Source organism: Suillus subalutaceus (assembly GCF_016647625.1).
Source record: "Suillus subalutaceus strain FC151 chromosome Unknown DFJ58scaffold_227, whole genome shotgun sequence".
Taxonomy (NCBI): Eukaryota; Fungi; Basidiomycota; class Agaricomycetes; order Boletales; family Suillaceae; genus Suillus; species Suillus subalutaceus.
Genome location: NW_024540476.1, coordinates 56,169 through 67,373, shown reverse-complemented (window position 1 = coordinate 67,373; position 11,205 = coordinate 56,169). Strand labels below are relative to the sequence as shown.

Sequence of the window (11,205 nt, the reverse complement as noted above, 5' to 3'; positions counted from 1 at the left end):
ACTAGTGTCTCACTGTCCCGGGTTGGAGAAGGTGTGCTTAGGCTAGCAATTGCGTACCTCGCTAGCGGCCTTGGGCAACGAGGTCTCATATTATATCATGGTCATGATCGCTAGGGAACTGCCCGAAGACCGTCCGGTTTCACAAGCTTGGGCCAAGTCTGCATTCACTGTAGTACGTCTGCCTCTCGCGCATTATGCAGTCATCCTTGAATTTTGAAATGAAACAGACTCGGCGTCCCATCAATGATCATAGTGCGAACTTTGGCCACCCGAACTTCAGCCCTTCATATAGCACAGAATTTGATAACAAGTCACCCTATCCAAAGGTTTGATCCACTGTTGACTCGTAAACACAGATGATCCATTCGTACATGGGTTTTAGGCTTGGTCTGGGCAATTATCATGCCTGGTGTCAATCAGTTTTTCTTCTTCCGCTATCGCAGTGTGCCCGTCACTGGCATTGTTGCTCAGCTACTCTCATTTCCAATAGGCCGCTTCTGTGCTGCTTATCTTCCTCGAAATAAAAATCTCGAGGATGTCACTAAACCCTGGTCCCTTCACTATCAAGGAGCACGAGCTGATAACAGTAGATCCTCTCCCTAAAACCCTGTTAGCCTTGTTTTATCGCCACCTGTCCACAATAGATCATGGCTTCGGTGGGTGCGACTTCTGTTTGCACAGTAAGTCCTTCCTGAAGCACGCATTCAAAGCACCAAAATTAGACAGACCTAATTGGCTTCTCCACCGGGGGAATCACACAGCGGTTTCTTGTATCGCCTCCGCATGATCTGGCCTGCGACTCGCGTCTATGTTTTCACAAGCGCATTCTTGTGGTGTGTGGATTTTCCCCAGTTTTCATTCTTGTTTAATCTATCCTTTTGATGATCCAGACTTTTTTGCTAGTTACATACCTGTGTAAGGTATATTCCCTATAGCAACCTTGTTCTGTCAATTTTTTTGGCACAGTCTAGGCCCTTTCATGATTTTCTTGGGTAACATGGATCTGACCTGATGATCCTGGTGAGTCTCGAGACACAGATGTATGATATGTCACTCACGCAGTACCCCTGGTCATTTCACAGTTCTTCGGGGTACGTCTTTTTGTTCGCTAAAGAATCATATACCATGCGCTGATAAAACTGCGGTATGGTATGTTGATGTTTGCTTGGTCCCTATCATGTTTTTTGAATTTTGCATCAGGGAATGTCTGGTAACATTTGACTGGGCCCAATTTGCGTATGCACTTGGTCGTTCCTACCTTACTGTCGTTCTGAGCTTGGTTGTCCAGATACATTGGGTTGCCACTAGCCATGCTTTGTGAGTCTTGTGGCATCTCTTTAATGTTTAGTCTAACTCTGATCAAAATCAGGGCAATGGTAAACGTCATTGTTGGCTTTGTATTCTATTGTGAGTCCGAGGTATTTGGTTATTGAACTGTTATCTTAGGGATAGTAATGCCTGTCTTATACATCAGTGATCCACAGAGATTTCACGACTGATGAATTGACTCCTTCACAGTTTTAAGATACCTAGTATTCTCTATGCATGCCGTTCGTCTAATCTCTGTTTCTCCCTACATAACATCAGCTTAATCCTTGCTAGTGTTTTGTCAAGGCCTCCTTCGACAACACAGACCACATTTGTAACCCGGATAATGACGTCAGAAAGCACTTTCAACGCGACAGCATACAAGGAGTATAGTCCAATATTTATTCCGTAAGGGATTACACTCTCTACTCTGGTGATATACCCACTTCGATAACAGAACAGCGTTCGTGATGTTTTATGTGTAAGTTCACTAATTGGCGATCGATCTTATCTTCTGTTGAGAAAACCCCTTTTCATCAGTCTCTCGTTTATCTATATCACTGGTAAGGAAGCATGCATTATAGCTATGACACAGATTGACTGAAATGTCTTAGCGACTATCGTTCATTGCTTTGTTCATTTTCAGGAGCAAATTTGGTATCAAGCAGAACGGTCACTCGGGGCACAAACAGACATTCATACTCGCGTTATGAGTCGATACTCACAAGTTCCCAAACGGTATGTCAAAAAAACTTCTCCCACAGGGATTACAACTCAATGCAATTCCCCACCCCAGGTAGTACTTGTCCCTATTGGCTCTCATGTTTGCATTGGGTGTCGTCAGCATCGCGATTTGGCCTACATAGATGCTGGCTTGGGCTTTTGTCTTAGTGCTCTTGATCGGTGAGTCATCAAGATGTCAAAGTGTTATTATATGAACATTCATATGCCCTTTAGCATTTACCTGTGGGAGCAGATGAGGAAACTTTCCCTCTCTGACATCCCTGAGCCATTCAAAGCTGGAGTCGCATTCGACACAGTTTCAGTTAATCCAGCTGAATGTCTTCCGTGGATATAATCTGAGCTGATATCCTGCGGAGTTACCTTTGAATGCAAAAATGTGAGGAGTTTGGATGAGTTGAGGAGCCTGCCAGGTCGGGCCCGATGGTATTCTGGTGAATGCGTCTTCGCTTGATAAGGGGTTTCTTTTGGAGGTAGCTCTTGTAACATCAATTCAAAGGTTCGAGATCCATTATCGGTGTGACAATCATACCAGCGCTAGGCGCGTATGAGTGTCATGGGCACATTTTGCCTTACCTTGAGGAAAGGAGTAAAACGCTAGTCACCAGCACTATTCAGCTCCCAAGCTATCCACTTTGGAACTGCTTTTCTCCCATAGCGCGCTGCCCAGCCCGACGCCTAGGTATTCTGTCCTCCCATGTCCTGCCTATGTCCACCTACCTCCGCTGGTGCGTTATTTTCCTTAAATGTCGCTACTCATCAGTTGCAGGTCTTATTACATGCATCCTCGTGTTCCACTGCACTGCATGTCTTATTACCTGTCGCTACATCGTGCCTTCATCAGTGTCGCTACTATTCTCGCCTACGCATTCCCGAACTTTTACGCAGTATGATAAAATGACCCGTTGCACATACAGTACAGTACTTCCCTTCCCCGGACCTTTGCTGGTGTCAGAGTCACTTTAGTCGCTATATCCTAGATTTGGTGCAATCGATTCCGCTCTTGCCAATCTCTCTGATCGCGTGTCGCTTGACTTGCTTTGAGTGCGCGTCGCTAAAAGTCCCCTCATAAGTTTGATTTTTGCAATGTCGGGATCGTTGTCGGTAGTCGAGCTATAAACTAGTCGCTATCGGGCATTCCACTTGCACTATCATACCTTATTCCTTGCTTTCCCTTCTTTTAATTTCTTCTTGCTGTTGCTAGTCGGACGTCGCATAGCACTATCGCATAGGACAACTTGCATAGCGCTCCTCACTTATACGCACATTTCTCTGTCGGAACTCACTTGTCGCTAGTCGCTGATCGCTACAGCGCTACTCATTGGTTTTTGGTCTTAGGTCGCTATAGGTTATTAGCCCTTCGCATCATTGCTACCCTTGCATATTTGAAGGGAGTTACTTCAATAGCAGTCCTCTTGGGTCGAATACTACACTCGCGCCTATTTGGATAAGTAGTGCTAGTTTCTAACCAGCCTAGTAGCTATTTCTCTTTCACATTGGAGTGCAAGACACAAGACTATACCTCATTCAATGCGGACAAACGATCCTGGCACATACACCTGATCTGTAGGAGTGTTTGTTTGTCGAGTCAGGTGCGTATCTGGAATTAGCAGCAGTAATCAGCTCATTAAAGCCCTGCAATCCAGAGACCGAAGAATCAACATACATCATTCTCCTTCCTGGAAAAGGTCAACCTGACACTGCAATCCTTGATGGGATATTCTAGCCCAGGAATTGGGACACCTCTCTAAATTGCGAGAGGAATATTTGATCGCTGCACCGCATTGACCCCTTGTTTTGCTGAGTCGAGCTAGAGCGAATCGTGCAGCCCTCGCAAAGTACGCCTGTCATTATTCCTTGGAATGGGAATCCCTCAAGTGACTGTGACCATTGTACATCCTGATGTTGGGTAAGCCATCCTCCAGAAACTTTGAATGCGATTGCCTAATAAAACTTTCACAAGACCGGCAGGTTTTCAGGGGTCATGGAGTGCAGCAGAAGAAGTGCTGGATTTGATGAAGGCACGAGTTGCTTTGAAACATAATAGCTGGATTTCTGCCACCATCGTAGTGGGTCTTGTAGTGCCAAATTTTTGCGCCCTCTCTGAAATTTATTTTGCAAGTCAACATTCCTATCGATGCCCCTTCATGTTTCTATTGACCATTCAGTCAGATTGCCACAGATCACAGCTTTCACGGACGACGACCAGAGAAGAGCCGTGACGGAAGGCTCTCTTAGTATGTGTCAGGCAGATGCTATCCAATACTCAGAGCGAACTCACTGCTGCCAAATATGAATGCCAGCATCTTGCGAACCTCCGAGTCATGGAACAGTCAACTAGCAAACTTGAACTAGCAAGGCAAGCTCTGCGACAATGCAGAGTAACAAGTTTGTGGATTGCAGGACGATCAGCAGGAGAAAGTTGTTGTTCTTCGAAGCCAATGAAATTTGGCCTTGACGAACAATTCCGGGAGCAGGAATTGTTGCTTACACAGTTGCTGAATGAAACTGCCTGTCGCAAGCAAGAGAAAATGGCACATACTCACATGAATCTGCGAGTTGCGAACCGCACAAACTTGTGCACCATATGCACCACAGGACTGACATGGAATATTCTCATGATGTTGATAGCATAGAGGGGGTAGAAGAATAACGCTTATGTATGCGTTGTCAATTTCCAACTCCGACGGAGTCCATGGTTCACATTCCACAACCACTAAACAATGCAAACACATACTCCTCCAAGCTCTGTCGGCCATGCCCGTCAGAGCAGTGATGGATCTTGTCAACAGCTTGATGATTCACACGCCTCATGTCTCGAGCGCAGTCACAGGAGAGTCAGACCGTCTGACTCAATCCTATCCGGGTCATCATCCAAACATTGATGCTTATCGTCGTCCAAAGATACCAACTACAATGACTTATCAGATCTCATCACAGCAATACCCAAACCTCCTGCAATCACCAAGCAACTGTCTAAATATGTCGTTCGAGCGCAACAGAAGTTTAAGCCGTATGAGAAGCCTCATGGTCGCTTTCCCACTGCACTAGAGCTCCGTTATGTTGATAGATTTTGCAGGAAGTACCCCGGCGAGACTGATATGAGTCTGGCAGATGTCAAAGCGGTATGTTAGCCCAATTTTAGTTAAATGTGCACGACTTCATATTAACAAAACATCATATGTCAGGGCAAAGACGTCTTCGAGCGTGGTGTTGCACTCCTATCTCAGGAGACTATCGATCAAATTGTCATTGCCAAGCGGGCTGCTTGTGAATCTATGCGCTTACACGCTATGACAACAGCTTGGGAAATCCAGGCCTCATCAGAGCACTCCAAACTTCTTGAATTGATTTTCAAGGACGAAGCTAGAAAGTTTGCCAATTGCGCAGCAGCAGTTTCCTTTGTGGAAACGCTTGTTCCACAGGACAAGCAAGAGCTTGAAGCTGTTATGGACTTCCAGGTCGGCACATACAGTCATGACCTCACGTCACTTGCTGTTGGGGACTTGCAGCTTGAACAAGTTGAGGACCTTGCATGCAACTTGCCCAAGAAAGATAAGTCAGATTTGGCTCATCATGATAATGTAAGAAGGAACCTTTTGGACTTTGAGTCCGGGTCCGATTCGGATGGCTGAGGTTAGGTGATTATCATCATGTTTTGTTTTGTCTACGCTTACTGATTATGACAAGGTAGAAGTCATTCTGTAAATACTCGCACCACCTACATGACTGAGCATTACTGCCACGCACAATACCCTGAAGAAAAGTATAGCCTTAGCCGATGAGGCGATCTCAACCTGGCTGGGCTGATATGAAATATCTAAAAATGCTCAACCAGTATAAGTGAGTCTTGGCTCTGCCTAGCTGCTATACTTGCAGAATGCAAGAACGTTCGACCCTAGAGGGGACTGCTACTGAACACAGAACCAGATGAATGAAAGACCCTTGAAGTGCGATGGATGCATGAAAGCGCAAGAAAAAAAGCGAAGTGAGTGCGAAGTGCGAGAGAGCGCACTAAGGTAAGCGCGAGCGTGGGAACGTGAGCGCTAAGGCGCATGTTGAGTGGGAGAATACCGGATAAGGAAACGGATAAGGAAGCGGATGTGCAAAGCGAGTGCTAATGCAGAGCGAGTGTTATAACGAGCGCGGATAAAGGTCTAGTATAGGCGGATAATAATAACCATTGAAAACACAAAGTGCGCCCAAGTGGTGACTACTACTTTAAGGTAAAACCCAATAGCGAGGGAAGTACAGCAAAGGGGAGTAATAATGATGGAGTAGTAAGTCAGCAACTTTATACTATGGAAATCACATCGGAAGCGGAAGGGATAGGAGCAATAAGCGCTATGAATACGTAATGACATGTAATAGCGCTGCAATGCTTGTTACAAACCACGAGGCAAGGGATATGACGTACCAATGAGGTGGGTGGACATAGACGGACGTTCCTGGATGATAGGCGATGCAGGGCGCTTAAGCGCGAGAAAGCGCGCAAGGTGCGCGTGTGGGAATGCTGCGCGTTGTGCGGGAAAGTACCGCGCCTATGGCGCGTTTCGCAGGAAAGCTGCGCGTTATGTGTAAAACGACTAGAGACATGATAGAAGTCGAATATAGCTGATGGTGCAAGTTGTGCATTGAAGGCCAATTGTCATGAGTTGTGAAAAGGTGCGAAATGTGCCCATATGTGCCTGCAGAAACGCGAGTCTCTACACCGATTCAGATGATGTTGGAAATACATGTATCTTGTGACTGTAAAAGTGGCAACTCCTTGGTCCACCAGTCTGGTTAATCGTGACAGAGCGACTGAAATGATCTGATTGGTTGTATCAAGATAAGAGTTATGATGATGCATACGGGAATTTTTAAGTACGAACACCGGTTGGTTTTGTAGAATCCATTAGTGACTGATACTAGTGTCATAATGATGATTGCCAATCGCACGTGCTTAGAGTACGAACGTGGATAAGCTTGAGAGTTACTACTATTAGCGTGGCAGGCACCGGAGGGAAGCCTGACTCGGACTCCTCGTTTGAATGCGCACTGGCATAGCACGAGTCATATGGCTCATTCTTCTTTTACTCTTCGTTTATTTAATGATATCCTGCAATGCCCCAGGTTGTTTATGGAAAAAGCAACCAATAGTTGAGGACTTAACAGGCATCGTGCAACATGCAAATTTTACCAGCGGTCCAGCATTCTAGCCAGTGAGAAAAGGCAAGAGAGGGCCAGAGAGGCGGCAGCCGCCAGACTAACTCTGACACAATCTACAACCGTTAAATCAGGCTCAACCAACTCTTTGGTGAATCTTTTCTACAGTGATCATTCAGAAGCACAAACTTATGTTTGACCGGTCACGATCTCTAGAAAGTATTGCCTATTCACCAGCCCCGTGCACTAGCAGAGCAAGACCGCTCAAAGCCCATTATTCCGTGCAAATCATCAAGCAGGAGAGGGGCCAAGCTGGCATGTCTAGTACTGGCCGCGGCATAATAGGTTTTGAACATAATGATAGCTCCGACAACACGGCACTGTTCGAGGCTGATGCTTTGGGTATGTCATCAGCAACAAATCACCTGACAAGTCGACTGATACCTGAGTCACTGTTTTGTGCTTCACTTGTCAGAAGAACCTTCGCACACTCAGTCGATGGGATGAATACCGAAATATTTTGAAGATCTTCCTCTTTCTGACGAGGACGCCAACAACTTTAATATAGGCGATGTTTTTTCCACTCGAAATCCAGCCCCGCCGCAATCTAGAATACGCAGAGTTCTATTAATGTTACGAGACACATTTCAGACTACTTTCAATTCTCTTGGACTTTCCCAACTGTATCCTTGTTGCCCATCCTTTGAGCCAGATAAACTTATCCTGTCCTCACTACTTTCAACCACGTGTCTGACGGTCATGCAAGATACCCATTCAGACATCCTCCCGCCTCCATATCCATTTCCCAATATGACAGTCTATAGACTCATATCTTGGATGAATTCTGGTAGCAACCAGAAATCCGAGACTGAAGTTGCTCGTCTCATTAAAGAAGTGATCCTGGCAGAGGATTTTGATATAAAGCACCTGGAGAACTTTTCGGTCAGAAAGAGTTTATGTGAATTGGACAATGACCCCAGTGGGAAGAAGATAGAGTTTTGAGATGACTGGACCCAGGCCAGTGTCAGTATCAAGATTCCGACGAAATCGAAGGAGGAGGATGCGAGACCATTTTCTGTTCCCGGATTCCATTTTCATCCCCTCGTCGAGATAATCAGTCAGCTTTCACGGATATCCAAGCGAACACATTTCACCTTTCACCATTCAAGTGTTTGTGGAGGGACCCATTGTAGAGACTCGCGTTTCTGCAGGCACATATGGGCACATTTCGCACCTTTTCACAACTCATGACAATTGGCCTTCAATGCACAACTTGCACCATCAGCTATATTCGACTTCTATCATGTCTCTAGTCGTTTTACACATAACGCGCAGCTTTCCTGCGAAACGCGCCATAGGCGCGGTACTTTCCCGCACAACGCGCAGCATTCCCACACGCGCACCTTGCGCGCTTTCTCGCGCTTAAGCGCCCTGCATCGCCTATCATCCAGGAACGTCCGTCTATGTCCACCCACCTCATTGGTACGTCATATCCCTTGCCTCGTGGTTTGTAACAAGCATTGCAGCGCTATTACATGTCATTACGTATTCATAGCGCTTATTGCTCCTATCCCTTCCGCTTCCGATGTGATTTCCATAGTATAAAGTTGCTGACTTACTACTCCATCATTATTACTCCCCTTTGCTGTACTTCCCTCGCTATTGGGTTTTACCTTAAAGTAGTAGTCACCACTTGGGCGCACTTTGTGTTTTCAATGGTTATTATTATCCGCCTATACTAGACCTTTATCCGCGCTCGTTATAACACTCGCTCTGCATTAGCACTCGCTTTGCACATCCGCTTCCTTATCCGTTTCCTTATCCGGTATTCTCCCACTCAACATGCGCCTTAGCGCTCACGTTCCCACGCTCGCGCTTACCTTAGTGCGCTCTCTCGCACTTCGCACTCACTTCGCTTTTTTTCTTGCGCTTTCACGCATCCATCGCACTTCAAGGGTCTTTCATTCATCTGGTTCTGTGTTCAGTAGCAGTCCCCTCTAGGGTCGAACGTTCTTGCATTCTGCAAGTATAGCAGCTAGGCAGAGCCAAGACTCACTTATACTGGTTGAGCATTTTTAGATATTTCATATCAGCCCAGCCAGGTTGAGATCGCCTCACCGTTGGATGACCACGAAGAGCGCATATTCAATGAGTTATATACATCTGACTCGTGGCTGGATGCCCAAGACGAGGTGCAGAAGCTCCCAAGGGAACCTGGATGTACACTGGAACGGGTAGTTGCTTCCCTCATGTTTTTTTCAGATGCCACGCATCTTGCAAACTTCGGAACAGCAAAGGCATGGCCCCTGTACATGTACTTCGGAAACCTGACCAAGTATGCACGTTCTGCACCAAAATCTGGCACATGTCACCTTATCGGGTTTTTACCATCGGTGAGTCGCCCTATTGGTACATTTTAAACGCTATTTCATATTGTGTACCAGCTGCCTGATAAAGTCGAAGACATTCTGATTGACTTACCTCAAATATCAACAAGCGGTATGGCCGCCCTTCACACACACTGTCGACACGAGTTATTCCACGCATGCTGGGATATCTTGCTAGATAAAGAATTTCTTCATGCATACCGCCATGGCATTATTTAAGATGTGCCGATGGTGTGTTACGCAGGATATACCCTTGTATATTCACATACTTGGCCGATTATCCTGAAAAGTACGTTTAGTCGTTAAAAATTGAGGGGATTACTCAAAGATTTGCAGGGTTTTGATTGCCACCATTAAGGAAATGGACTCATGCCCATGTCCCCGTTGCCTCATTCCAAAAAGTTTGTTTTCTTATCTAGGCCTTGTTAAGGACATGAAGAACTGTATAAATCATCTTCGAGTCTACGTCGATCCAACGTTGTCAAAGCCTGAGGATTCATTTATATGTGGGGAAATACTGTTGATGGTGCGAAGGTTGAAGAGACGCTTGGAGAAGGTTCCTGGGTGCCTGTGTTAGTAAGTACGAATCATCTGCAGCTCTGTTGTACTGGCTCAGAAAAGTAAATCGCAGAACAAATTTGTTGAGAGGCTGGGCGCACTGGGCCTCGACCCATTTCAGATGCTTGTTGTAGACTTTATGCACGAATGCAAGCTCGGCACTTGGAAGGCACTATTTACTCATCTCGTCAGGATTCTTTATGCACTTCCCGGGGGGAATCAGCTGGTTTCAACTCTAGACTTGAGGTAAGTGGATTTTGCATACCACTTCTATCGTATAACAGGGAGCAATCTCTATCCCACTGTAGATTTTGTCAGGTTCCGACTTTTGGTAATGGGGTGATCCGAACATTTGCGAACAACACGTCCGAGATGAAGAGACTTGCGGCACGAGACTTTGAAGACATCTTGCAGGTTTTTCTCACTTTACTTACTATTCTCTGCCTAGCTAATGGTGGCCTGGCTAGTGTGCAATACCTGTGTTCGAGGGGTTATTTCCACCTTGCCACGATGTGATTGTACAGTCTCTTTTATATAGATTTTGTCAGTGGCACGCACTTGCCAAGCTAAGAATGCACTCAGAGTCAACACTGAGTCTCTTTGAGAACACATTTAAGATTCTCACTAGGCAGTTACGGAAGTTCCATGACTTCACCTGCGCTGCCTTCGCCACTGTGGAATTACCGAAGGAGAAGGCAGCTCGCCAACGACGGTTTGCCCAATGTGCTGGACCTAATAATACTCCTTCAGAGCCTGCTGGACCAAAGGTGAAAAAGTTCAATTTGAACACCTACAAGTTTCATGCAATGGGTGATTACGTGCGAACCATCAAACTCTTCGGTATGACAGATTCATTTACCACTCAGATTGTAAGCATTGTCTCTGCTCTCTCGAGGGCGTTTCTGAAAATATATTATTGGCTAGGGGGAGCTGGCGCACAGAGCCTTGAAAGCATTCTATCCGCTAACTAGCAAGTTAGACACTCCGGCACAGCTAGCGAAACACGAATGCAGGCGCTGTCTTAATAACCAAGGGTCTTATATAAATACGTGTAAGAATGTAA

At 45.9% G+C, this 11,205-nt stretch overlaps 4 protein-coding genes across 4 annotated transcripts; all 4 read left to right on the top strand.

Moving 5' to 3' along the window:
• Nucleotides 1-97: 97 nt before the first annotated feature.
• On the top strand, nucleotides 98-2,021 carry DFJ58DRAFT_847535 (uncharacterized protein; the record flags this gene model as incomplete). The annotated part of the gene is made up of 14 exons (XM_041393478.1): nucleotides 98-172; nucleotides 201-326; nucleotides 383-442; nucleotides 491-680; nucleotides 727-833; nucleotides 891-920; nucleotides 1,083-1,091; nucleotides 1,115-1,149; nucleotides 1,201-1,317; nucleotides 1,349-1,407; nucleotides 1,519-1,550; nucleotides 1,634-1,716; nucleotides 1,766-1,789; nucleotides 1,955-2,021. 14 exons carry the CDS (start codon nucleotides 98-100, stop codon nucleotides 2,019-2,021), a joined length of 1,014 nt encoding a protein of 337 aa, XP_041236343.1.
• A 2,785-nt stretch (nucleotides 2,022-4,806) lies between these two features.
• Nucleotides 4,807-5,684, top strand: DFJ58DRAFT_847534 (uncharacterized protein; the record flags this gene model as incomplete). Its single annotated transcript, XM_041393477.1, has 3 exons — nucleotides 4,807-4,915; nucleotides 4,978-5,174; nucleotides 5,238-5,684. The coding sequence occupies 3 exons, from the start codon at nucleotides 4,807-4,809 to the stop codon at nucleotides 5,682-5,684; spliced, it is 753 nt and encodes a 250-aa protein (XP_041236342.1).
• A 2,107-nt stretch (nucleotides 5,685-7,791) lies between these two features.
• On the top strand, nucleotides 7,792-8,199 carry DFJ58DRAFT_670528 (uncharacterized protein; the record flags this gene model as incomplete). The annotated part of the gene is made up of 1 exon (XM_041382872.1): nucleotides 7,792-8,199. A coding segment is annotated over one exon (408 nt), but the record flags the coding sequence as incomplete, so codon positions are not given.
• A 1,880-nt stretch (nucleotides 8,200-10,079) lies between these two features.
• On the top strand, nucleotides 10,080-10,658 carry DFJ58DRAFT_670522 (uncharacterized protein; the record flags this gene model as incomplete). The annotated part of the gene is made up of 3 exons (XM_041382871.1): nucleotides 10,080-10,160; nucleotides 10,216-10,388; nucleotides 10,451-10,658. Coding segments are annotated over 3 exons (462 nt in total), but the record flags the coding sequence as incomplete, so codon positions are not given.
• Nucleotides 10,659-11,205: the final 547 nt, after the last annotated feature.